This window comes from Dioscorea cayenensis, chromosome 6, assembly GCF_009730915.1.
Source record: "Dioscorea cayenensis subsp. rotundata cultivar TDr96_F1 chromosome 6, TDr96_F1_v2_PseudoChromosome.rev07_lg8_w22 25.fasta, whole genome shotgun sequence".
NCBI classification, from domain to species: Eukaryota; Viridiplantae; Streptophyta; class Magnoliopsida; order Dioscoreales; family Dioscoreaceae; genus Dioscorea; species Dioscorea cayenensis.
In genome coordinates, this window is record NC_052476.1 from 17,257,849 (window position 1) to 17,285,723 (window position 27,875).

The window sequence follows — 27,875 nt, forward strand, 5'->3', positions numbered from 1 at the left end:
GAGTCAACATTTTTAGTCTTCAAATTGTTTTTAATGGATGTGGAGTGAGATGAGAGTCCTTTTATGTGTTTAAATTTTGGTGTTGTTCCTACACTGCACTCAAACAATGCTTCTTTTACTGTTTATGCTCAATGTGAAGAATAAAAAATTTATATCTTTTATTAGTCCTTTGGATTTGTAAATTGTAATGAAATGATTGTGATCAATTATTATTAATCTCCACCGTTCATATAGCACCCCAAGCTCAAGGTCCCAGAGATCTCTATAAAAAGGGCAGAGCAGGGGCATAATTCAATTTTACATTCATGGGTTCTGAAGTTGTTCCGTGGTGGAGACTGGAGAATCGGAGATGATGATGAGGTCATGGGTTGGAAGCCTTGTGTGTGTGTGTTGAGTTTCCATGGTGTTTAGTAGGGTTCTTTTCCATTATTAGTGGCTGGATGTGTTTTTTATTTGGGGATTTATTGATCATGTGTTGTTGTGAGGAGATGAGTGGGTTTGAGTTGTGGGTTCAGAAGTCATGTGGATTTGAGTTATTATTATTATTATTATTATTATTATTATTATTATTATTATTTGAGGATGGGGATTTATTTGGGTTAGAGAGAAGTGATTGATGGGGATTTATTATTATTATTATTATTATTATTATTATTATTATTATTATTTATGGATGGGGATTTATTTGGGGATGCGGATGATGTGTGAGTCTGGAGTTGGTGTTCAATGTAGCAGGTGATTTTTTAGTAAAGAATTAGCAATTTAGCCTGGCGGGGAGGGAAAGGTTGGAGATGAGAGTGGTTCTGTCTTCTCAAGCAGGTAGGGTTCTGAGTTCCACCGTGGTGATGATGATGATGATGATGATGATGATGATGATCAGGGCTCAGGGTTTGATCCTTGTGTGAGTGTTGGTGATGATCAATTAGTTCCATGGTGAAGGTGATCAAAGTCTTTGAGTTTTCCATGGTATTCTTTGAGAGCTTTTATTTCTTTTATTTGGTCATGGGATTTTCCTTTTTCTTTGGGGGAATTCATAGTGATGGGGATGATGATGATGTGTTGTGAGGAGATCGATGAGGTGGTTGTGCGAACGAACAGTGAAATTTAGGAGATGAGTGTTGTTTCTAGTGCCTGGACACGGGGATTTTATTTGGGGATTTTTTTGGTTAAAGAGAAGTGAAAGTGATTTGGGGATAATGTGATGTGATGTGTGTTGTGTACTTGTGAGGAGATGAGGGGATCGGAGTGTACCCTGGTGATGTTGTTGGCACAGTACTATGATCGGTGCGTTAACTTACCATTCCTTCTGATTTATTTAATTCACGCATCATATGGTATTTTGTTCAAATTCTACTCCTTGATTTAGTTTGTGTTTTGCCTTCCCCTTTTGATTGAGGAGTTGTCTTTGTTCTCATCCTTGTTGATCTCATATAAGTATGAAAGTTTGCTGCTTTATGGTGCCTTTGGTATTCTTTATATCCTTGATTAATGATAGACTTGAAATTGTTGGAGTATTCAGTATCTATAATTCTTTGGCGGGAAAAATGCCTTCATTTTTTTTTAAAAATAAATTCTTTAATTTGTTTGTTCTCCACTTTGCCTGCAATTGTTTTTTAATTATTCAAGACCTTGTTGACGGCTGACTACGAGGGATGAAAATTCGGTAAAAATTACCACTCCTGTCAAAATTCACTCAATGTAAGAGCAGAATTTTGATATATGGGTCCTTCACTAGATTCTTGCTCCCTTTTGTATTTGGTTTTAGAAAAACAATGGATTTAATTAATTGTGTGATAAAGAAAACCTTAAATAAGTAGTGAAGAATACAGTGCCTGTGTTCCTTTCTTTGTTGATCAGCGACCCAGCCTCTTTGTTCTACATCCATGTATAATTGTTGGTGTAATGGTTCATGACTTGAAATGTGTAATTATGCATTGTTTTGTGTGGAAATACCCGGGTGATGTTGTTTAGCCTGTACTGTATATTGATGTGAGGGAGGGGCTCCGAGTTTAAGACCCTGGTGTTTTAACGCTTCTGATTCATTCAAGACCAGATTTATTGTAGCTGAAATTTGAGCAAATTTGAGCCAAACTTAACTGATATGAGGTCAATTTAGGCGTAATCAAAGTCAACTTAATTCAGTTCCACCTTGTGTGAAATTAAAATCAGTCAGAAATCAAAGAGTTTAAATGTTCACATTTTCTTTTAGTTGTTTTGAAACAATACCCCAGATTATGTTCAGCTTCAGCATCTTTTTTCTTTTCATGGCAGACCTGGAGCCTGGGGGTAACTGGTTTATTACAATATTTCAGCAAATTGCTTATGTGGGCAACAACATTGCTATTCAAATTGCTGCTGGAAGTAACCTTAAGGTAGGTATGTAGTTCTTAACTTCTTTAAACAACCTTTTGGCACAGGTTTAAAGTAAAACTAACCTTTCAGTACATCTGAATATTATTAACATGCAGTTTACAAGCACTATTATCCAAACGGTTCTCTGGCATTGCAAGAGAAGTATTTTTAGTGGTTAATGTTTCTATAAGTTTGGACTGATCTCTAGTACTACTTATAACTCATCATTGGGTCTTGTTCCATGATTCTGTCCTTTTGGCTTTGCCCGTGTTGCATCGATCAGGAACTTGTAGTCTAACGCTGGTTTCTTGCTGTTTTCTTTTTGTATGATCTATGTGGTTGTTTCTGTTTGTTAAGGATACTGAAAGCTACAAGAGGGAAAGAGACTGGGAATATTTCTGCCAAACAGAATTAATCTTTAGCTTCACTGAAAAAGCAGCAGCTGAATACAAGTAAAGGAAAGAAAACAAGAAAAGCATTGCACCTGACATAAATGGTTGCAGCTGTGACTGTGGTATTGCCAAATGAGTGGGGTATGAAAATTGAATTTAACTGTACAAGCTCGCTAGAATCACATAAAATTTGAGAGTTTACCTCAGGAGTATCATTCACTGAAAGATGGTATGATCCGAGGAGAACAGGACTGGTACAGGTAGAACATTGGTTTGAGTATGTACTACATTATAGGCTTTCTGTAGAAGTCATGAATAGGATTTGAACTCTCGACCAAATACTTGATTACTATGTATTGTCTACTATTTTCCACGCATCTTGTGATTTGTGAGTTGTTGCAGTATATTGCATGAGATGGCTATTCTATTCACTGATTGTTCCGGACTTGAACAGATTTTCAATCAGGAGGAAAGATACAATTGGTGGGAGAGTGAATCAAAGGATCGAAAGCTTGAAGCAGAATTTTGATCTGGATGAAATTAACATACAAGTCATTCTTAGAGAATGGAACTGTCTCTCAGATTAAGTTAGCAGGGTATGGAAGACGACATTGCCATGCTATCTCCTTATATTGTCAAGGTTTGGACCTGCCAAGGTGGCTGATGAAGTCTATTGATTGATCAACTTTTTTCTTTTCATTAGCTGCTCCTTGTTTTTGTTTTCTTTTTATAGTTTTTCCTATTTCCTTTTGCCCTGGTTGGCCTGTATTCGTGAATCCTTTCAAACTGGTTTTTTATTTGGTTAATAATAAGCTCTTGGAGTTCTTTCTTAAAAAAAAAAAACTGAGTAATGGTTTCAATTACTCAAAAGGACTAATGAATTGGAATAATGAAGTATTTACTGCTGGTATTTTGGTCAGAATTTATTTGTAACATGGTTTTTCAGTTCATGAGAAGGTTAAGAGTACTTTTCTTTTTTTTTGGTGCCTTTCATTAGTTGGATTTCTTTTGTTGTACGTTGTTTGCTGTTAGTCCATGTGCAAACATAACCTTCGTTGGTTCTTAATGTGATTGACCAGTGTTCAGAAAAATTTTATTAGAAAAGCCATAATTACTTAAAAATTCATCACGCTCACAAATAAAGTACATTTGAAAGGCAGTGACCACTTTCGATCTGGTTCACAGCTTCGAACAACGAAGAGCTCGAGCTTGCTGGCGAAATGGAGGGAAGGGAACAAGCAAAGATCATTCAATCCACGGCGGTGTTCGTTCCAGTTCTATCCATTGATGACAAGTGTGGGGCTTGCAATGCCGTCGCGGTGATCTACCTTACTCCTTTCCTTGCATCTTTGTTTTTGTGTTTTTCTTGCTTTCTGGTTTTGATATTTGATTTAATTCTAGGAAATGTTGGTTTTGTGTGATGGATTAGAGCTTTTCATTGTGGAGTTTTATTGGAACTGATTGTTGTGTTGAATGATTTGCAGGGTGAGATTGAGCTTGGACTTTTGAGAGTAAGTGTTCATTATCGGTGGTTTTGAACTGATTCAACAATGAAAGACGTGTTTTTTCTATCTCAATCCATTCATATTATTTGTCAAGAATGAAATTTTTGTCACGCCTTTACCAAATATGCTGTTTGTACATTGCTTTTGTTATATATTTTGGTCAATCTCATGTGATTCTAGTAATGCAGCATACTGGCCATTTCTCTATGAACAACTGTTTTTGGTAAAAATCAAAAATTTTTTTTTCCATGCTCAAGAGAATGTTAATATGTTGTTTATACATTGTTTTTGTTTTATATTTTGTTCAATCTCTTGTGATTCTCGTAATGCAGCAGTCTGGCCATTTCTAGTTGAATAAGTTATTTTTTCTGAGTTCTTTAATTTGGGAAAAAACATATCATTTTCTCACAAATAAGTGTTTGCTTCTAATAAGAGGATACCCAGCACCATTATTTGTTTTGAGAAATTAGTTATTAGTTCTTTCATAACATAATCTTGTGATGATGCTATGAAAATAGCATCATTTAATTGATACATCAATTTCTTGTGATGATGGTTTGTGGATAGCAGATTTTGATGCATCCATTTATTTCTGCTGAACAGGCTTTGTGTTCTGCTGCCAGAGTATATCTATGCCTCTCCATCAATTGGATGATTTGTTTGCAAGGATATTATATGCTAATAAATAACACTGGTTGGAAACGCTGGACAATTAATGATAGCGTTTGCTTGGGAGAACAGCTGCTTCAAACGCCCTAGTTCTGAGATTAGTTAGATAGAGGTGATTGCATGTTTCTAATTAGGATAAGAAATTTATCTTGTTTGATCTTCTCAATTGCTTGTCTCTTGAAAAATAATAAAAATTCTTGGCTTCACGCACGCACTTCTCCAAGCTAAGCAGGAAGCTTATTATATGGATCGAGTTGTTGAGGAAGTTTCAGGTTGTACATAAATTAGAAATTTTATTTCCTGCTATTTTGAAATTTTATTACCTAAGGCTTTTCTGCATATTTTGAAGTATTCTGCTGCTGGTGGAGTTCTTGAGGTGATTTTATTTCCTGCAAAGAGTCATATCTATAGATAGATTCTGCTGTTGTTAGATCTTTCGACTTTTGTTGTGTCACCTTATGTTTAGTACCATGTTTTTGGTGGTCAGCTACCCAAATAATTTTTGTAATAATTTTCAAGATCGACACTCGCTTTTTAAAAAGTAAGTAATCATGAAAATGGCCTTCTTTGTCATATTTACAATTAAAAGTTCACTGACGTCATGTTTGATAATAAACAAAACAAAAAGAAAATGGAAGGAGGATCTTCATGGTAAGTTGTTGGCTGCACCTAGAAATTTTAAATTTAACTTTCTTATCATCATCATTACAGCATAACTAATCATTTTACTTTAGTCTTATAGTATGAACTTAATTTAGTGCTGAATATTGTTCATAAATCTCTGGCATACATAGCCTGCAAAACTTTACAAGCTGAAGCATCTTTCAAAAGTGGAGGTGATTGCAAATAATCCTACTGGCTGCGCGCACCTATATTCTGGTAAGAGTCTCTTGTTCTGACTACTCCATTGATTTAATAACATACTAAACTTTCCTTTTAATTTAGGCACTGCAACTATGAAGAAATTCATTGTGTAGTGTGTTTCTTGTCCAGGGATTTGACAACCTCAGAAGCCAAAGTGTTGCACCTCCACAATGGACAACGCATAATACAGATGACATGTGAGCATTGGCAAGAGTATCAGTGATATTTAGGTTGATAAATAGATCACTTATATTACAATGATTATAAATTCTGGTTGTCTTGCTGTTCTTGAGTAGGAATCGGCTTCTTCATGGCATTCTAAATATGTGTAAAGAGATGTTAGGCCGCCTTACCAAAGTTGTTGTTATAGACATTGTTGAGATGGCTCTGTGGGCTAAGGTACATACTTTCTTCTTCTTCTTTTTTTCTCTTGCATCTCATTGTCATAAACAATTTTGGTTTGACATTTATTTCTGGCTAAGTGGCAGTTGTTTAGAGCTCTATAGTTTGCATGAATGTGGGGATTAAGGAAATCAAAACATTTTTTGATGGATGGAGTGTGTGATTTGGTTAAGTAGAATTCTTCTATCAGGATTTTGTAGTTAATGTCAATGTTTGAAGTATGGTTAGAGTAATACACTTTATGTCAAAACAAAGCACACTGTGTAAGTTTTTTTTTTAGTCATTATTAAACAGTGTACATCTAAAATTAAAATTATGGATATACCTTCTAATATTTTTATGACTTAGGCTGGAACACATATTGAAGTCTTTATGATATATAGAAGGAAACATCATGTAAGAAGGTTACTTGTGAAAGTGTGCTCTTCAGTAGGTAGAGGTGATGTGAATTTTTTTTCCAGGGTTGCAAGTGCAGTCATAAGAGGCTTCGAGTTGGACATTCTCGTAGTCTATTTTTGTGACATCGCATAAATTTTACATCTTCAGTCATCGCCATAATCATACTATTTATTCACCATCATGTTTATTAAACTGGTTCAGGAGAACTAACCTGCAATTACTGATCAAGTAACCAGAAGAGATGGCCCAGTTGCATCTGTTTTGACACCAATTGATTCCAAAGTTACCATTGAGAATGATCTTGTTTCACAAGCTGAAGAGGAGGACATGGAGGCTCTACTTGGCACATAAGTCTTATCTTTTGCTTCTTGTATATTATTCTTTTGTCATAATATCACTTATTTCTGCAGATAGTGATACAAATGAGACCATCTTTTATGTGATTCTTGCTTCTTTTTTTCTTGACCTCTCTATGTTATCATCAGATGTTCTTAATTTTGGACAGACATCTAAGAGCTCATTCCATATAGGTATGTTATGGGGATTGGACAATCAGAGGCATTTTCAGAAAGGTTGAAGAGGGAGCTTCTTGCGTTGGAAGCAGCAAATGTCCATGCCCTTTTGGAAAGTGAACCCCTAATAGAAGAGGTATCCCTCCCTTAGGACTTGTATGGTTAGTTCCTGATGTCTATTTTATCTATTATATTGAGGTAAAATGGAGTAACCATGTATTACTGAAAAGATGTCAGAATGTGTAGTATGTCATACAGATAGTGATTAAGCCTTCATGAATAACTGAACTTACATGAAAGCAAGTCACTACTAATTCCTTCCAGAGTAGTTTGACTATGACAGTATAAGACCTTATCAGATGCCAATTTGTATTAATCTACTGTAGCCATCACCAGTTTGCCAGCTTACATTCTCTTCTGAATCCCAATAAGATGAAACTTGATGGGAACAAGAGCTTCATTTTCTTCTTGTCATCCTGAAAAGTGTTCATTTATATTGTAACTTATAAATGTTTCTGAATCATTTCATTTATTTAATTATGCAGGTATTACAGGGGCTAGAATCTGCCACTGCATGTGTTGATGATATGGATGAGTGGCTTCAGATTTTCAATGTAAAGCTCAGGTATATGAGAGAGGATATAAATCGGTATAATTCAAGAAACTAAGCTGTCATATTCAACTAGAATAAAGAAGTTTCATGAGAATTCAATTATATGGTGCTTATTAAAATGGTTTATCAAGAATATGTTTTGTGTCGTGTTACTCCCGGTCTGCATTCAGACAAATTTTGATTAAGTTCTAAAATTGTCATCGTTCTATTTTAGGTTTACTTGGGATTCTGTATAGATTGTAATTAATGTATGCCCTGCATTACAAACATATGAGATTTCTCTGGGGCTTTGCTTCTCTGTCTTTTCTTTTCCATTCTTTACATTGATTTGGGCCAGAAGGTGTTCTAGGTGATTTGAGGACCCAAAGTACACTATCATTTTTTTTGCATATGGACTCCTAGTCTTTCTTTTTTTCTGTTATCCATTATTTCCTTATTTCATTGTTTCCTTACTGTATGACATTATGTCTCTTTGTAACTCTTTGCCCAATGGTTTGCCTTTATCAAATGACATTTCTTTTTAACTCATTTACTCTAGACTAAAATCTCTCTTGAAAGTGGGAGTTGGTTAATAATGAAGGATTTCCAATCTTTGATGTCACTAAAATGTTCACTGGTGACAGTTCCTTCAGATTTATCGTTGTGGCAAAGTTGTCTAATATTGCTTCATTATGTACTGCAGATAGAATCTCATAATAACAATTTAGAAATGCAGTCTGTAAATAACAAAGCACTCATTGAGGAGCCTGATAAATTGCTTGAGTGCCTGCGTATTCCTTATGAAGTACCTTTATTATCTATATAGTATTGGAGGAAGTGATTCTAAGCTTCTCATTTTAAAATATTGATGTTGGCTGGTTTACCTTGTGACACTTATGGCAGTATGCAGCGTCTTTGACTAGTGGTTCCTTCGATGAAGCGTGGATGCTTAAGAATGTTGAAGCATGTGAATGGTTTACAGGTGCAATTCCTAACCTTGAAGTGCCAAATCTGAATCCATGCTATGCTAACATGCGAGCTGTATGTGTGCTATCCCTTGTTTGAAATGCCAATTATTCCTGATCAGGGGTCCGTCACTTTTCTTTTGGTTGTACAGAATGAAGAAGTAATTTTTTTTCCATGACAAATATCACTTACTTTCTTTATGTCATACCAAATAGCTCTTTGATTCATAGCCATATTACATATTCTGCTGGCAAACGAATATATTATATGCTGGAAATAAACTGCTATTGGAGATAAGTATTTGGAGCCTTTTTTTTTTTACAATAGTTATTGATAAGTATTTAAAGAGTATTCTCCTATTCTCTTATCTTCCTTCAAATCCTACTATAAGACTCAAAACAATGAAATAGACATGGGCAATAATTGAAATTGAACTTAAGTTAATAGATTCAATTTCCCTGAAATGCTACTCCAATTTATTTATTGCTACTCATTGTTCCTTTAACAAGTCAATCATTGATATTGACAAGTTATTTTCAATAATGGCACCCACTGATGATGAAGAATTCAAACTGAGGGTATATACTGGTGATGCTTCCTTGCTTGGCCCTCCGGAACAGTTCCTAAAGGTCTTGGTGGATATTCCATTTGCTTTTAAAAGGATGGATGCCTTATCATTCATGGCTTCTTTCTCAGAGGATACCTCGACCTTAAAGGATGCTTTTGAAAGTTCAGAGGCAAGTCTCTATATCCAACATTTTGAATGTTTTTTCTCATATTATATGCTGTCACACCTACAAAAATGGCAAGTTACCAAGAAGAAACCAAAACAACGAAATGTAGGTCCACCTAATTTGCTTAACAACAATATAAATCATGCTCCACCTTTTCTCTTTTCTTGAGAGAAGATGATCTTTAGGGATTTTAGTATTCTTCATCAGTCTTTTTTTTTATTTGGTTTCTATCATTCAAATTGACTAAATTGTTTCCATTTTTTTTTTCAATGTAATATTGTAATGATAAGTGTTATTATGCAAAGGAGTGCAAAGTGTTAACAATGGATATTTATATTGCTTGTTAAACACAGAAGTAATACAGGTAATACAGAGAATAAAAAAGCAGTATCCAAAGTGTTGTAAGATAATTGATGAGTACTTGGATAAAAATTAAAGGAGCCATTACCATTGACCTTTCAATATGTTCAAGAATTATATAAAACAGTCAAATTGTAACTGATGTTCATTTTATAAATTTCATATTTTGCTACATATTTCAAACCCTATAGATTTCAATGGATATTAATCCAAGTTCACTACACCAATTTCTAGTTATAGGGGCAGACAAGGAGAGCTGGTTTTAGAAAACCGGCTCTAATGAATAGGGTTAAAAATTATATCTTACTTTTAGAACCGGTTAAAAGCAACCGGCTCTATAAGTGCTTAAATATTATAAAAGAAACATAGCCAATCTCACTGTAGACCTTTTTCATCGTTCAGGTTGGTGAGAATCCCATCCTCCCTCTTAGCCGATCTCACTGTTCTACCTCATCGACGGCGACGGCGACGGCGACGGCGACAGCGAAGGTGACACCGGCTCCTCCTCGTTGACTGCGGTAACTCCGGTAATGCTCTCTTTTAACTTTTTGTTTCTAGGGTTTCGATCACATCAGTTGATGTGGAATGATTCACCTTTTTGCATGCTGATTAAATTTTCTTGGATTAGATCTTGGAAGGGGAGCGCATAAATTGCTCGTTTGTGAGATTAAATGAGAAATGAGAATTGAGAATGTAGTAGGATCCTGGTTTTAGGGCATTGGAAGTTTTGACAGTGAGTAAGTCAGAATAAGAGGATTTTGGAAGCATTTTCTTAAGCAATAAATTCGAATCGTTTGTCTAGATAGGGGCTTCAAGAAACAAAACTAATCTGCTGATTTTGAATGCATTTTTTTTGTTAAACCAATGAGCCAAAGGTGTTCATTTGTGATCACTATTTATCATATTGGATTCATATATATATATATATATATATATGTATGCTTCATGATTTGCGTTTAGAGTGCTGATAAAAATTCAGCCAGCATAGTTTAAGAGGGAGCTTGTGCTATGGATTTAAGTTTAGCATGTTGTATTATCTCACCTTTTGCTTTGATCATTGACTGTTGAATGAGTTTTTGGCTTTGAACAATCATGGGTTATGCTCAACTTTTTATTGGTCCTATTGGTAGTGGCAAGGTGATTGATTTTATTTTAATGTTATCTTGGGAATTTTTAATCTTTGTAGTTCAGATGGATGTGGCTAATAAATTACTGGTTTTGTTGTAGTCAACTTATTGCTCTAGCTTGTATCAACACTATGATACTATTCGGAGGACCATGCACTTTTTTAATCTTGATCCTGCTGTGGAGCATTTTGATAATCCGGTTGCTATGGGTAATATTGTCTTATGAGCATGTTCTTTGTGTTTTTCCCCTTGTTCTCCATATGTTTATATGAGTTTTATATGATATTCCAATGTTTGTGCAGATATAAGGGAATTTATTTCCTTGGATGATGTTATGGAGGAACTTGTTCTGGGCCGTAATGGTGGCCTTATTTACTGCATGGAGTATCCTTTTAGTGTAATCTCTGATTTTTTTTTTTGGATTAAATAATATAAACAGTTATACATGGACTCTTCTAGTTGTATATTTGATCCTTCATATTTAAAACTTTAGCAATAATGTTTTTTTTTTCCTTTACTCATATTAATTATAAAGTTGGGTTGAAATCTTATTTTCATTATTGAGATTTTTGATAATTGGTGTAATCATAGATATAGGATTAGTTTGCATAGTTGTTTGTTACATTGGATTCCTTACAGCATATCCAGGCATCTTGAAGAGAATCTTGATGATTGGTTGGCAGAAGAACTGGATAACTATTTGGATGATGACTATCTTATTTTTTATTGCCCAGGTTATATTCTTAATATTCCTGTGCTTTAAACATTTTATTACTTATGGACCTGTTATTGCATTGTGTTAATGACAATTGGGTGGAATTTTTCAGTGATCACATATAGAACTTCATACATTATTATCCTTGTATGTTTTTAGTTTCCAATTTGTTCTTCTTCAATTGAATTTCTGTAATATGTTTAATCCTCGATTAGATTATGGTAGATCTTGTGGTTCTCAAGGTTTCTTATTGGCAATATAATATGATTATAAACTAGTAAGCTTACTTTGGACCATGCAAGTGTATGTACCTTGCACTTACCTTTCTACATTTGCTTTATTATTTATTTGCTTATCATTTAAAGTTGGGGCTAATGTGTATTTTCTTGTTGTTTGGTAGGGTTATTCCAAAGTCTTTGATGCCAAGACATGTGAGTTTCAGATAGAATTAGTCTTAAGATTTTATTTTACTAATCTAATAGACCATACTAATTGCTTTTTACTCATTGTTTCATCCATCACAAGAATGCACTTCAAGCAATAATAGAGTACATTTTGCTTTAATCTATATGAACCATAGAAAAATTCTTCAATGCAACTTGTTACTTAATCCATTGTATCTTACCTAGGGGTGTAAATGATACACCTCTACTCGCAAGCTACTCGGACTCGACTCGGTGAAAACTCGAATTCGGCTCGGTCACAGTCGAGCCGAGCTCGAGCTCGAGTAGTCGAGCAAGCCGAGTTCGAGTATTGTGATACTTGGCTCGAGTGCTCGCGAGCCTAATCGAGCATGTATGTATATATATAATATTAGATTTATTTGATAAAAATCAAGGGGGAAAACTTTCGAGCTCGAGTCGAGCTCGAGCTCGAGCATAATGTTTATGGTTATTTTCAGCTTTTTCGAGCTTAATCGAGCGAGCTCGAGTAGCTCGATTTGTGTACCGAGTCGAGCTCGAGCTATTAAATAAATACTCGATCGAGCTCGAGCCGAGTATCGAGTACCGAATTTTCAGTCGAGCTCGAGCTCGAGCTCATTACTGCTCGGCTCGAACTCGATCGATTACACCCCTAATCTTACCAACATATTACAATATTCTTTTCTTTTGATAATATTTTCCCATGTTCACTTTTCGTCATCATCATCTTGGCGCATTGCTAACCACTACTAATATGGAGGCCTAATTACTAACATCTTAAGCAAAGAATTTGGGCACCATTTTGAACTTATCTTTTGCTAATATTTAAATTAAGCATTTGAAACCAGGTTTTATTAGGCAAGTTGATTTGTGATTGATTATGTTAGAATATTGAATTGGTGGCCATTAACTGATGAATTATGATTGATGATTATTAATGATAATGCCAGATATTTAAAGTACTACAACAGATGCTATCATTGGCCAATTGGGCAAATTGATGGAATCAGTTAATTTGTCCTCGTCATCTAAAGGGTAATTTGTGTGGTTGACCTGCTTTTTTGTAAGGGGCACTTGCATATGTACCCCCAAAACAAAAAAGTTAGAAATTATATGTATATCACTGTAAATAAGGAATTTGCTTATGTACCGTAGAACTTTAAAAGCTTTTGCTTGTACTAATGGCCAGGGGTGTAAATGATATATTTGCTGACATACCCAAGAAACCTTGAATATGTCTAGTTGTCACATTCTCTGAAATCCTCATGGATCCATGCTGTTGTTTTTCCATATTCACAGATTAAAATCTGAGGATTAATTTTGATATGAGATCTTTTAAATATGGTTTTATATCATGTAAAAGTTTCAAGAAATTATATTATTTAGTTGCTAATTTTATCTTATTTTAGTTTTGCTGAGTTTTTGCTTTGAATGAGGAGTAACATTTTTATTTGTTGGTGGTAAATTTGAGAAAAAGTCTATGATTAATACTCTTGGTTCCATGTGCCTTGTTCTTTATTATATTATTGAGAAACTTGCTTAAAAATGCAAGAGAATCAGGAATTTATTTGCTCAATCACAATTAGTTTTAGTTGGCTGCAGATCATTTTCAATATTAATTTCCTTGCGGGTATATTGCTTATAAATCTATTTCTTCTGCAATGACACATTCCTTATTTAGTTTCCAACTTTGACTATTGTAAAATCCAACCTCTTATTCTAACTCAATGACTAATTCATCCTTTTTCCTGTTTTCCTGTTTGTGGTTTAAGTGTGTAAGTTTTGTCAAATCAGAGATGACGCTAATTAATGTTGGAATTCTCTGCCCCCAGCCATTTGTTTGTTGTCTCATTTGGATTTTGGTATTGGGTAGTGTTAGTTTCATAATGCTTTCCATTAGATGCATTGAGTCAGCATTACACAATTAATTAGAACATTATATTTTTGTCTTGGAGTTGTTCTTAAATTATTTTTCTTGAATTTCAAAGGATAAGTTTGTGTTTTTCGATAGATAGAATAAATATATCCTTTGATATGAAAATCAAGTATTTTAGTTGAATTAATGGTTTTGGCTAAAAGTCTATATTACTGAGTTCTGTTCACATATTTTTTAAACTAGAATTATTGAATGAAGCTTCAGAAGTAGTTGCTTTCCCTTCTGAAGCAATTGCGGATATTGTTCTACAAATCAAAAAGTGGTTGTTTAAATAAAGTTGTGCTTATTATATATAGTGTGAAACTTGGTGGTATATGTCTACAAAGGGTTGTCTAAAACTTTTAACAGCGGGTGGAGACTACCAAAATGGTATGTAAGGATGAAATTTTTGGCACTCACTTATGTTGTCATTATCATGATTTCAGAAGGAAGATGGTGCTCAGCAGTAATAAGACTTCGGTATAAAGCATGGAATGGGCTATCTATTGTTTGGTTTTTCTTTAATGGTTTTCCTGCAGCATCTTTATTTGTGATCCTTTGTTGTCTCATCTCAGTGAAGGACTGAAGCCCATCATTGGTTTGCTTTTATGATATCTGTATATGCTTTGTAATTGATGCATATCAACTTGCTGATATCTCATTGCTAATACTGCATTAATGGTTGTGGGACATGTGCATCAATTGTGGCCTATGTTTGCTTGAGTGCATGAGTAATTTGGTTAGCTGGCTCGCCCCTCTTTCATGCTTTTCATTGCAATTTGTTTGAAGATGTTAATCAACTCATATATTTTTCTTCTTTTTGTGTTAATTTATCATGAGCATAAATCTGTTTATTTTTCCATTAGTATTATGAGAGATAAATTAGGGTTCTGAATCAAATTGTGTTGTCATCATTATATGAAAATTTGAACACTGCAAGATTTAAGAGGTTGATGCCACTGAATTTTTCTGGATTGATGTAATTGCCAATATCTTGAGGTTTTCTAGAAGAATGTTTTTGCATTCCATGCTTGAGAACCATATTTAAATTATCGTACAGGACAATGTCTTTGTGAAATTGGTTTGCTCAATTCAATATCGAGTTTTCAAGGCAGATGCTGATGATGCATTCTATGAGTTGCAAAACCCTAGAGAACAAATTCAAGCTTATGTCTTTGATGGTATTTTTTTAATGTTCATATAATAAAATGACCCTGTTATTGTGCTTCTCTTTATATCTCATGACATGACCACCATCATCATAAAATAATGCAGTTCTATGGGCTCATGTTCCTAGAATGACTCTAGATGAGCTTTTTGAGCAGAAGAATGATGTGGCACAGGCTGTCTTGGAGGAAGTTGAAGAGGTAATTAACTCATTTCTTATGGTTAGCTATTACTCCCTTATTTATTTTCAAAAGTGTTTGATTCAGTTTCTATTTTGCTATGAATTCTCCACCAGTTGCTTTCTGATGCTCTTGGTTTGTAATATGGTCAAGTGTGTTCATTTCAATGCATATAAATGTCCCATTCTTTTCATCAAACTTTTAACATTCAGCTGTTAACTTACTTTGGTTGCTTTCACAATTATATCAGATTCTCTTCTCCTATCATGCTCTGTTTTGCGATATAATTTCACTTCTCAGTCATGATATTTTGAGTGTGTTTTTCTTTCCTTTGTTCAGTAACAACAACGTTTCTATTGATGGTGCCCATAAGGTGTATATTTTGACTATGATTTATGTTAGTAACAGACTATTTATTTGTTTTTAGCTGACCACCAGTTTCTATTAGCTATCTCTCTCAATTAATCTTGTGTGCCACTAATGTATCAGGTGATGGGAGCCTATGGCTACAACATAAAGCAGATTCTCATGGTTGACATTATACCTGATCCCTCGGTGCGCAGAGCAATGAATGAGATAAATGCAGGTTCACTCTTTTCTTTCAATGTTCATGAGATTAAGCATGCATTGTTTTAAATGTAGGTTTATATTAATTTTGTAGTCTTCTTTAGCCTGAACTGTAAATGGTGATTTAGTTTTGAATGAGACTCATTTTGACTAATAGAGTTTGTTAATATTTATTGTTGATATTGTTACTAGCTAGACTCTCAGGTTATATGCCTGCAAACCTTGTTAGATGGGTTTAATTTACCCACCCTGCCTTTTCTTTTCTTGCTGTTTGACCAGGTGCCTGAGTTTCAGACAATTATATCATGCTTGTTAAGAAGATGACTTTGAATTCCTAACTTTGAATTCCTAATGTTCTTGGCTTCCAAAGCCTGTCAACTGAACATTATTTATTGGCAACCGTTTAATTTATTGTTACTGGCTTTTATGATGAAGTAATGATTAGAAACAAGTAGCTATTCTAAATTTGTTGCCTGGAATAAGTAAACATCATTTTGCATAAATTTTGCTGAGTGGGATGATTGGGATGATGATGATGATGATGTGAATGATGACTTCTCATTGCAGTTGAAGAATGAGCTTGATAGCAATTCTGAGAAGAAATAGACTGTGGAGTCATGGAGCCTGAGAACTGATGGATCAATTGATCTGTCTTCTTAGTAATTCTCTCTTAAAGATAAGCTGTTGTGTCAGACTAAGCAGTTCTTTTTTATGTAAACGATAATCTATAACATGTTTTAGGATTCTAATCCAGAGATTCCAAACACTTGGGCTATGGTTTAATTGAGCTTGTTTATTAGAGAATTCAGAGTTTGTATTTTATTTTATTTTTTAAGCTGGTGAGTTGAATTGCTAGTTTATTTTGTCAAAAAAAAACCCCCAAATTTATGTGTATTTCACTATTTTATTTTTGTAAAATAAAAATAAAATACGAGCTCTTAATTGATTAAATAATATATATTTAATTAAAAACTAATTATTAGGCATGTTTTGAGGGGGTTATAACCACCTTTATAATAATAATTAGAAATTTAAAATTTTAAAAGTATGAGTGTTGTTAAAACCTTGTTAATTTTAGACGCGGTTATAACCGTCTCTATGAGTGTTGTTAAAACCTTGTTAATTGTAGAGGCGGTTATAACTACTTCTAAAACTATTAGTATAATTTTAAAATTTTAATTGTAGAGGCCGTTATAATCGCCTCTAAAACTATAACTAAAGATTTAAAATTTTAATTATAGAAACGGTTATAACCATCTCAAAAACTATGAATTAGTTGTCTTTATTAAAATTGTAGAAGCGGTTATAACCGCCTCTATAGGTAAAATATCTTTTGAGGCAGTTATAAACTCTAGAGCCGGCTTAATACGAGCCGGTTAAGAGGCGGGTGAAAAATTCACCGCTAAAGCTATAGATGCGGTTTTAACCGCCTCTATAGAGTGTTCAAAACCACCTCTATAGCTCTTTTTAGTGTAGTGGTTGATGTTGTCCTTTAGCTTCTGAACCATCATGTAGTTCTCAGAAAGCCAAAATCAATTGTTTATTGCTATTGTCTGATACAGACTTTGAACTTTAAGTTCTCAACCGGGGACAAAAAGACACACACATATATCTGATATGAATGTTTAGCACTATCTGTTGTTTTAAGATTAGCTGATATCAATTTAATGAATGTTAAATCCACTAAAAATTTCTTTCCCTCAAGTCTAGTATTAAATTATTCTCTTCTTTTCCATGTGCACCTCAAAAGAATGCTTTGTTTTCTCATTCCTGCTGAATTTTCTCTCGGGAGAATAAATATAAATCTTCTGTTTCAGGTAGCGTGCAAGGAACTAAAAGAAGTAGCCGTCTGCTTCTCAAGTTGTTAGAAGCTGTTCTTAAAACTGCGAATCTTATGAATGTTGGCACCTTTCGCGGAGGGGCAGATGCATTCAAACTTGATACACTTTTGAAGTTGTCAGATGTTAAAGGCACAGATGGGAAGACGAGACTATTGCACTTGGTCATTCAAGAAATTATTTGATCTGAAGGTGTGCGTCTGCACGTATGGCTAGAGAGCAAGTGAGCATCTCTAGTTTGACCACTTCTAGTTTGGGTTCCTTTGATTTAACTGAAGATCCTCCCCAAGAAGTCTTGACAAGTACAGCGGCAAACCTTGGCCATAGATTGGTAAAGACAAAAGAGTTCTTGAACACAGATATGAAGAGTTTAGAGGAGCAAAGCGGTTGTCATTATTTTCTCAAGTCTTTTGTAGAACATGCTGAAACTGATATTGCGGTTTTTATTGCTGTGTGTCATGCCGGTAGGTCATGTAGGTTGCAGACAAGTGAGTTGTCTAGTGCATTGATCTAGTAACAGAATGGTTGAAAATGACAGTAAAACATCTCTATTGATATTTTTATTGGTGAAAATTTGGTTTAGGAAAAGTAGCTGTCTGTTCTCTCTTTTGGTTTGGGTTAGAAATCTCAGTTTGGAAAATCATAACTCACAGATGGTTGCTTATGAAGTTTGATATTTGTAAATTATTATTATTATTATTATTATTATTATTATTTATCTCCAACCAAATATTTTAATGGAAAGAATTTTTAATTTTTTAATTTTTTTTAAGTTTGATGTTTTGTGATTTTATTGGATTTAATGGGAAAATTTTTTAAAATAGTTTATTCTAATTTAAAAAAACATTAATTTTTATTAATATTAATAATTTTCAAAATATTTGACATATCATACATATATATATATATATTTAAAATAACCATTTTTAAAATGATTAAAAATATTTTTATAATTTTTAAAAAATATCATTAGATGGTAGCTTGGTTTTAGATATGGCAACTTTTAAATATAACTTTTTTAAAAAAAATTGTAAAAATTAAAAAGTAATTTGCAATAATAAAAAAAATCACGCCTGGAGGGCATACATAATTGTTTTCCTCAAAATAACAATTTTGTAAATATTTAAATATATTTTTAAAATTTTTAAAAATATATCTCATATTGGATAAATTAATCCGGATATATTCTTACAATGCAAGGAATTTTCATGCGAAAACTGTAATTTTTGTGGGAAAATTAAATATCTAAAAAAAATTAATATTTAGAAGTTGTCATATCAAAAGCCGCCACCATGTATTTTTATAAATTTAAATTATATATTTTTTAAACATTGGAAAATTTTATTTTGAAAAAAAAAAACATATATACATGGAATCCTCCCATGTGTCACCTCATTATATTTGAAAAATTAAATTAAAATATGATGACATGACAAATATTTTAAAAATTGTTAATCTTAATAAAAATTAAAAATTAAACATTTTAAAATTAAAATAATTTTTAGTTTTTTCCCATTATACCTTTTAAATCCAATAAAATCACAAAACATCAAATTTAAAAAATTTTAAAATAAAAAATTCTTTCCATTGAAATATTAGGTTGGAGATAAAAAAACTATTTGATATTAAATTTTTTTTCTTTCAAATATTAAGTTGGAGACAAAATTATATTTATTTAAATAATTAAGTTTTGATTATTAATATTAATAAAATAAAAATTAAATATTTTAAAATTTAAAATGCTTCTTTTTCAAAAAAATAATAGCAAATATTTATTATTTAGCTTTTGAACTTTTTATATATTTGGCAAATATTACGTTAGGATATTTTAATAAAAAAAAATTGATAACATAAGATTATCAGCTAAATAAACATGATAATCTTACTCTTAAACCACGTATAGTACTTTATTGCTAATCAAATAAAACTTGTGTTTACACAAAGGAATTAAAAAAAATTAATATTTTAAATATTTGAAAATTAAAAATGTGCCTTTAAAAAAAATAATAGCAAATATTTAAAGTAGTTTACAAGAGAAGAATAAAATAAAATAAAATTTTTAGGATCAAACTAATAACTACCCCAAATGCAAGATCATCTTAGTTTAAATTTTATTATATATTTTTAATTTGACACGAACAACTGCATGTCAGATTGTGTTTTCATAAAAATAATAAATAAATAAATAAAAATGATCATAACTTCATTAGTTTACAAACACAAGCTACTCATTCTTATCTTTAATTAATGATCTTCTTTAGTTGGCTTCACAATGAGAATGGGACATTTTGTATGATGTGCAACATAATCACTGATATTTCAAAAAAACACCTTGCAGTACTAAATTAATTAGATACACATTATCCAAATTTTATTAAACATAAAATTTTTAATTAAACTAATGAGATAAAATAAAAATTCAAATAGCTATTGAAAACAATATATATGTATATATATATATATATATATATATATATATATATATATATATTATATCAGTTAACATCATCCGCGGACGCTCGAGAGCGTCCGCAGATGACGCTGACGAACTTTAATAGTGATCGACGATCGCGATCGATCTCGCCATCGCGGTCGGATTGATCTGACTGGTTCGGATTAAAACATCACAGATCTCACTTTTTCATCGCGGCTTTATGAATAGTGCACAGTGCTACTCGCTCATGATCGGTAGACAACCGCTGGATTGAAACTAACGGCCTATATCAACGCTCACGACACTTAATCGTGAACGCTGGCAGGATGATCCTCATACATATATATATATATATATATATATATATATAAAGCTCTCCCTACCCAGTGCCACCCTCAACGTATTTGAAAAATAAAGTTAAAATATGATGACATGACCAATATTTTAAAAATTTAAAATTAAATTTTGTTAATATTTTCCCATTTATTTTTTCCATTATATCTTTAAATCCAATAAAATCACAAAATATCAAAATTTAAAAAATTTAAAAATAAAAATCTTTCCATTGAATTATTTGGTTGGAAATTAAAAAAACATTTTTTATTATTTTTTAAAAAATTAAGTTGGAGACAAAATTTATATTTATTTAAATATTTAAGTTTGAATTATTAATTATTAATATTAATAAAAAACCAAACATTTTTAAATTAAAAATGTACCTTTTTAATAATAGCAAATATTTATTATTAAATAATTTTAATATTTACATGAAAATCGTATGAATTTTTGATATATTTGGCATATATTTGAGGGTATTTTAGTAAAATAATAATAATAATATAAGATTATATATTAAAGAAACATAGTAATTTTATTTTCCAACCACATAGTACTATGTTTCCAGTCAAATAAAAATTATGTTAACACTATACATAAACAATCCATACTTAAAGATATATATTCTACAATTATCTCGTAAATAATTCTTCAAAAAAATAAATGTATTTAGACCTTAATAACATGAGTTTTATTTTACATTAATTAATATAATTATAAAATAATATTATGTTTTATCCTTTTAATTTTTCTAATAGACCATATTTAGAAAATTATTTAGTTTCTAAAATTTCAAAAGATGATTTATTTAATAACTACATGTATTTATTAAACCTGAATTGACCTACTTAGTAACCCGGCATCTAAACCAATCCAAATATTTGATTGGATCAGTTGTACAATCAATCTGATATAACCCATCTTAAATTGGCAACCTAGATGGATGTCTGAGGTTTTTTTAATTATGACTCTGGTGAGTCATTTATTTTTTGAAATAACTTTTTTTTAATAAATAATTACCATTACATGACTTACGATTTTAGTTTTTCACAAGTTAGTATACATAGTATGAATTTTTTTTAAAAAAAAATACAAAAATATATTAAACTATTAAATGCAAAACCTTCTTTGCAATAATATTCAAGAGCAATCCGAAGTTCATGTTTTATTTATTGATATAGAAACCTCGTTTGCAATAATATTAAAGAGGAGCTCTCTATTTCTTATTTATTAATGACAACATCCTCAAAGTTCAAAAATACAAAATATATTAAACATATTAAATGATGATCATTAGAATCCAAATGACTTAAAAAAAAAAATTGTAATTAGCAAATTAATTATACAAGCAACAACCATTGCTAAACAATTCTCATTTCATAGAAAAAAGAAAACCATATACTTAAAAATTAATAAAAGCAATTGGTTACAATAATATATTAGATCAACAGTTACTGTTTTCAAACAATAGCCAAATTCCCAAATAGCACAAACTCCACAAGTTGAATAGTAGATCAACAGATACCAAGTTTAAGAATTAACAAACCCCAGATTTTGGTAGAACACAACCTCCAAAGACCAACTTTCTACCTCAGAGAGAACTAGATACCTAAAGTTCAAAATACCAACAATGATAAATACATCAAAAAAAGAAAAAAAAGTTCACTGCAAAGAAATCAAGCTTTGTTCAGTGATATGGACCCCTTTCAGAAGATATCAAATTCTAGAACTAATAAACCTTAAATTCCAATAGAACACAAGCTCAAGAAACCAGTCAAAAATATCCACAGTAAATACATCAAATCGAGAATTGTTCTTTGTACTGAGATAATATTTTCTTTAGTGATATGAAACCCACTTTGGGAGACACTGGTTCTGAGACAAGGGAGTTCCGGCAGTAAACAAGCACCATGAATGGCCTTCAACTACAAATTCCAAAATGACTACAATATATATATATATATATATATATCACAATAGAAAAATTATCACTAAGATAAACTCGATATTTTGTAGCAATATCAAACCCCCTTTGGAAAAGAAGAAACTCTTTGCCAGAACTTTAGTTCACCTACTTCTGCTTCATTGATAACTACAAACCTGAAAATTGAAAATACTAAAAATAAATAAGCCAAAATAAGAAACCATGGTTTGTTTAGTGGCATATAACCCTTTTTCCGGTAGTAATAAACCCCAGATTCTAAGAGCCAAAAGATACACAGATTAATTTTGGCCCCATGCATGGCTACAACCCTGAAGTTCCAAAAAACCAACAATAAACAAAACGAAATCGTTGCAAAATACCAACAATAAATGCAACAAAATCATACTGGCCAATATAGCAAACATAAATCAGAACAAGTTAAAGTTTGAAGTGATGCAAAACCCCCTGATCAAGAAGATTGATTCCTGATCAGAGCACCATCAATTGAGCACAATGGGGCAAAGAGCCGCCAATTAGAAGTTAATACTGCAGACCACAAAAAAATCTTTGAAAAATTACTGACAGACACTCATTACCAATTGTCCAGGCAACCATCATTGCTCTTCTCCACCAAGCTGAGAAAACAGATTAACTTCACAACGAAATTTGATTTAATCAATAATATCAACAAACAAATCCTTCATAAACAACACAAATTCCCAAAAAGAATATATATGTCAATTAAAATCAAATGATTAATTATAAGCAACATCAGAGATCAATCCAAACTTATCAAAACATCCACCACTAATACTTCTCCAATCGGCATGATAGTACCTGAGAAAAGAAAAGTAAAGTAGCCTGAATTTGATCTCCAAATTATCCAATACCTCAAACCTAGAAAAGAAAAGAAAAAAAAAACCTCAGAAGCTCATTGAAGAAATTTCAATCTAGAATCTTTCTACATCTCCAACAGAAGCTGATCACCCAATCACAAGAATGGTCGCAACAGAAACTTTCTACAGAAGCTTTCTACATGCATTATATTTATAGGTGCATTTCCCATAGCGTACATATACACTGGCCCTGCAAATTATACAAAAAATATTAACCCTGCTTATTAATTATTTATCATGGGGGATATATATATATATATATATATATATTAATGATATATATATACCATAATTCTTCCTCCAGTGATCAAGATGTGGAGAGATAGAGTAATCATGTGATACCGGCCCTGTTGGGCTCTTCTCCTCCTGCATGAACTTGTTCATATCTTCAATGTTTCCAGAAAAGAAAGAGGAAGGAAAGGGGCCATAGATTCCTTATTGTCTCATCTTCCTACGATTGTTTTCAGTTTTCAGCCAAACTAAGTAGAGTAAGTACAAGATTACGAAGTTCAATACAATAAAAAGGAAAGAAGAGAAGATCTCTATGGTCTTCGTTTCCATCACTGATCTTCTCTGCTGCTTGATTTCTTGAGATGTTTATAGGAAAAAGATGGGTTGAAAGGGATTTTGTCTTTAGTTTGTGGGATACCCATGTGAGCAGTGGCATTCAGATGCTAAGTCCTTTTATTTTTAAACTATATATGGATGCTATTATCTATAATTAATATTTGCAAGCGTCTTTGTTTTGTTGATTATGATGTTGAAAATTACATGAAGCACTTGAAGCATGTTATTTAGTTGGAAAATCTAACCAAAGTTTGGCACGTGATGCATGCATCATGAGTTTTTACTAACACTCATTACTAATGTGTCCACACACCCATCAATGATCCTTTCTGCCAAGCTGAGAAACTAGATGGACAGATTAACTTCATGATCACATTTGATTAAAACAATAATAGCAGCAAAAAACCCTTCATAAACACAAATTATCTAGATCATATATACACAATGCTCAAAAATATAAAGCAGATAGACAACACTCAATCCATACTTCAAAACTCAGCTTTCTAATTGACAACAGAAGAAAATAAATCCAACCTGCAGCTTTCACACACTCCAATCACAGATTTTGCATCAGAAGATCCTTTCAACAAATTGAAGCACCAAAACCAGACACTCAGAAAAAAAAGAATCAACCAGAAAAAAACAGAAAAAGGCAAAACCTGACCAATTGGAGAAAAAAGTCAACAATAGCACCAATAAACTGAAAAAATACAAAAAGCTTGTGGTCAAATTATGTTAAGTGTTATGCAAACCCTCTTTCTAGATAAAAGAAAAGACAAGTTCTAACAAAACTATGTACCAAACTGAAATTCTACCAGAGATTGAAGCAAATCATTTGTGAAGCAAAACTAAGTACCAAACTGAAAGGCATAATAAGCATCACAAAAGATGTGTTTTTTATATTCAGAAACTATTCATATAGCAAATCAATCAAAATTAAATGCAGAATTAAGTGTTAATCCCCAATAAGCCAATCAATCAAACCGAAAGTCATATGATCACCAAAACAGACGATAGAAGATCCAAACCATTTCACTGCAATGGCATCAGTAAGCCAATTTTTTAAAAAACCAAAATATAACCCCCAAATGGTAAGAACTGTTGTTGGCATATTCTAGCAAATGCAATCAGAACCCATAAGCAGCTCAATTCCTGGGTTCTTGGCAACTTTCTAATTGTTACCGGCTTGGAATTGAAGAATTCTAGTTATCAGATTGAGGTGTTTTCCTTTCTAAGGTAATGAATGTCTATGCAGTAAATTTGATTGTTATTTTTATGTCGGTGTAAGTTAGACCGAACAAGAACTGTAATTATTATCTTTTCCTATCTCTCAAGCAATTTGTAGTTTAATCTCAACTGTGTTCAAATTATCTGTTTCTGTAAGGTGTCTTTGGACATCAAAAGCAAATAAAAGGGATCAGAGGGATTTTGCAGAGACTCTTTGAAAAGGTATAATGCTCCTGAGGTAAACTCTCAAATTTTATGTGATTCTAGTAGCCTAAATTCGATCTCAAAAAATTATCCAATACTTAATCCAACATATAATAATCTCTCCAATCGCATTAATAAACCAAGAAGGAAAATAATCTGATCACCCAATCGCAAGACCATACTTATAACTAGATGAATAATTTTCAGAGTACATATATAAAAATACTGTCAAAAAATATTTAACATATTCCATTTATATAGTTAATAGTTTATTTTAAGAAATCTTGATTTGGATTTGGACCAAACTTATAAATATGGCATTATTTTTATTGTTTTGCAAATTATAGTTGTGCTGGACCAACTAGAAACCGATGCGTTGTTAACATGTATGATGTAAAATAAAACAACATTAATAGCATGCTAATAGATGCTTGTTTAAAAAAAAAAGCAAAAACCAAGTTACATATCTATGGTAACCACCATTATCAACAATTCCTATTGCCAATAGAAACAAGATAATCAAAGTTCTCAAATAAATTTAAACAAGGTTAACTAAGTTTCTAAAACCCCCAGAAACTGATTTGAAAATAAATAACAAGACATCAAAATACACAAACTTTGACAACTTTTTTATGCGACATGAAAATAGAACTATTTTCAAAAATACCCGGCACCAAGCATGCGAATTTCCCACCCGCCCACCCACATTCTCCAAACAAAATACCATGTTCTAACTACTCTTAACAGACAGAGTGGCCAGATCACCTTCAATGGCAAATCTAATGAAAACCATAACATTAACCAGCAATTCCTTCACAATGGTGAAATTGTACCAAAATACCACTTTCTAATTGCTTTTAACAAACACAATGGCCAGACTAGCTCCAATACCAAATCCAATTAAACCCATAACATGAACTAACAAATCCTTCACAAACAAAAATAAAAATCTAGATCATATAATATAAAGCAATATAAACTTAAGCCATTGATGCTTACTGGTAACTACAAACCAATTTTCTTTCAAGATCACAGACTTGGGAGGAAACACCTTGGCAAAATCCCATATGGTACAACTATTTATAAAGGGAAAATCCCATACATTAGCAAATTGACCACTTCTAATAATCCATCAATTTGTCCTAGCAATCTAAATGTTTGTGCAATTCCTCTAGCTAAGCATAACACAGGTAATAGACTAATATTAGATAGCCAAGTTAACGAACACAAAATTCGGATAATTGTGATACAATTGTTTGGTTTGTCATTGCTTTGATGTTAGGACTTGTGGTTGAGTTTTGACCAATGTAGGGGTGTACTATTGTTCCAGGACACATAGCGACTATCCAAGAGCAATAGAGGTTTGGTTTGGATGAGATCATGGTTGAACTGAAGCCCTGATTGCTGCTAACCAATGTAGTATCACTAGCTTAATTTGTAACTCAAGTCACAGCTCATAAATTTATGAGTATTTCCCCATCTATTTTTTATTGATGTCATAAATAAAATGTCTTACTCTTTTGTTTCCAGCATTCAACATAGTTCTAGACATACTTGCTCTGATCTACTAGGAACTTCACTAACATCAATGGCTGCAATAGATCTCATCACTATATATTGCATCAACAAGCCCTTACATGGAATTTCACAAACACAAAGCTTTTTGCCAAGTGCCTAGCTTTTGATGCAATTAAAAAATAAGTATATTGATTATGAGGACAGTGGAAAACCATTCACATGTTCAAGAAAAAGATGTCGATTTAGAATTAACTCTGAAATCAGCATCCTAGTCCTCACCAGAGGCAATATTTAATAAATCAATATCAGCGATGGCTATTCCAGTAGAAAGACGATCTGACAAGGCAAAAGTCGTGAAAGAAACATGAATTATGCTATCGGAAGTTCTAGACTTGGGAAACAACAAATGTGAAAGACAACAAGAAAAAAACAAATGCACATGATGCATCAATGCAAGATGGAAAAAGTGTTACTGATCACAAATCATAAATGGTATCCACAATAATCTTTTATCAACAAAGAAAGCAGCATACTGTGAAGTGCATACCTTTGGATTGATCATTATTTAGAAGGCTCATGACCTGCCCTCATTTGAATAAATGCTCAAGGACAGCTCTCACTTTACTATCTAATCAACTATCTCAAAAAAAAGGAAAAACGTTGTAATTTAATTGGTCTGACTTTTAAATTTTCGTCTTCCAAGGAAAGCCAAGAAGTAAGAATTTGTCCTCGAGACAACAAACTTAGCATGTAGCATTGTCAAGTTTCTTTCAGGAACCATTTATAATTGTATTGGTGAGCCACATCCTTAAATCAGCATTATAAAAACATATGCACACTGCACCACTAGAAGAAAAAGATACAAAAACTCACCAGGTAGCCGACCTTTATAACTCTTACCCATGGATCAATAATTAGAGAATCACCATAGCTTACCCTTTTTCTCATTGTGCTTTCAAGCTTGAGCTGCTGCAACTACCTACAACATGGATGCAGGAAAAAAAGGTTACAAATTGTCACTTCTCCTATAGAAGAGTTTCTAAATATTCAACTATGCAATACATCTCTATGTTACATACAGTAACATATTTA

At 32.5% G+C, this 27,875-nt stretch overlaps 2 protein-coding genes, 1 long non-coding RNA gene and 1 pseudogene across 8 annotated transcripts; 3 read left to right on the forward strand and 1 right to left on the reverse strand.

Annotated features, from left to right (window-relative positions):
* Nucleotides 1-316: 316 nt before the first annotated feature.
* LOC120262974 lies at nucleotides 317-5,163 on the forward strand. Of its 3 annotated transcripts, none has more exons than XM_039270896.1 (8): nucleotides 317-901; nucleotides 1,038-1,284; nucleotides 2,272-2,376; nucleotides 2,710-3,004; nucleotides 3,199-3,384; nucleotides 3,930-4,063; nucleotides 4,229-4,255; nucleotides 4,853-5,163. In XM_039270896.1, exons 5-8 carry the CDS (start codon nucleotides 3,279-3,281, stop codon nucleotides 5,006-5,008), a joined length of 423 nt encoding a protein of 140 aa, XP_039126830.1. In that variant the 5' UTR covers nucleotides 317-901; nucleotides 1,038-1,284; nucleotides 2,272-2,376; nucleotides 2,710-3,004; nucleotides 3,199-3,278; the 3' UTR covers nucleotides 5,009-5,163. The 3 variants fall into 3 exon arrangements, with proteins under 3 accessions (XP_039126830.1, XP_039126832.1, XP_039126833.1); XM_039270898.1 differs by having other exon boundaries at nucleotides 2,313-2,376; XM_039270899.1 differs by having other exon boundaries at nucleotides 2,313-2,372.
* Nucleotides 5,164-5,776: 613 nt separating this feature from the next.
* On the forward strand, nucleotides 5,777-9,385 carry LOC120263190 (annotated as a pseudogene).
* A 764-nt stretch (nucleotides 9,386-10,149) lies between these two features.
* On the forward strand, nucleotides 10,150-18,261 carry LOC120262972 (hypersensitive-induced response protein 4-like). 4 transcript variants are annotated; one of them, XM_039270894.1, is made up of 9 exons: nucleotides 10,150-10,274; nucleotides 10,975-11,083; nucleotides 11,177-11,258; nucleotides 11,523-11,608; nucleotides 11,990-12,020; nucleotides 14,987-15,107; nucleotides 15,202-15,293; nucleotides 15,762-15,858; nucleotides 17,765-18,261. In XM_039270894.1, exons 5-9 carry the CDS (start codon nucleotides 12,009-12,011, stop codon nucleotides 17,860-17,862), a joined length of 420 nt encoding a protein of 139 aa, XP_039126828.1. In that variant the 5' UTR covers nucleotides 10,150-10,274; nucleotides 10,975-11,083; nucleotides 11,177-11,258; nucleotides 11,523-11,608; nucleotides 11,990-12,008; the 3' UTR covers nucleotides 17,863-18,261. The 4 variants fall into 4 exon arrangements, with proteins under 4 accessions (XP_039126828.1, XP_039126827.1, XP_039126826.1 ...); XM_039270893.1 differs by lacking the exon at nucleotides 14,987-15,107; XM_039270892.1 differs by lacking the exons at nucleotides 11,990-12,020; nucleotides 17,765-18,261 and adding an exon at nucleotides 16,407-16,647.
* A 4,763-nt stretch (nucleotides 18,262-23,024) lies between these two features.
* Nucleotides 23,025-23,734, reverse strand: LOC120263744. Its single transcript, XR_005537122.1, has 3 exons — nucleotides 23,555-23,734; nucleotides 23,294-23,457; nucleotides 23,025-23,208 (listed from the first exon to the last, which is right to left on the reverse strand). It is a non-coding gene; the product is annotated as an uncharacterized LOC120263744 (long non-coding RNA).
* Between the last annotated feature and the right edge of the window lie 4,141 nt (nucleotides 23,735-27,875).

Excerpts from the sequence above, each read along its gene's own strand:
- LOC120262974 (XM_039270896.1), top strand. The coding sequence starts at position 3,279 with ATGAAATTAACATACAAGTCATTCTTAGAGAATGGAACTGTCTCTCAG. Across the intron at positions 4,064-4,228 it reads GGGCTTGCAATGCCGTCGCG|GGTGAGATTGAGCTTGGACT; the intron begins GTGATCTACCTT and ends AATGATTTGCAG. Across the intron at positions 4,256-4,852 it reads TTGAGCTTGGACTTTTGAGA|GCTTTGTGTTCTGCTGCCAG; the intron begins GTAAGTGTTCAT and ends TCTGCTGAACAG.
- LOC120262972 (XM_039270892.1), top strand. The coding sequence starts at position 11,201 with ATGATGTTATGGAGGAACTTGTTCTGGGCCGTAATGGTGGCCTTATTT. Across the intron at positions 11,259-11,522 it reads GGCCTTATTTACTGCATGGA|GCATCTTGAAGAGAATCTTG; the intron begins GTATCCTTTTAG and ends CAGCATATCCAG. Across the intron at positions 11,609-14,986 it reads TCTTATTTTTTATTGCCCAG|GACAATGTCTTTGTGAAATT; the intron begins GTTATATTCTTA and ends ATTATCGTACAG.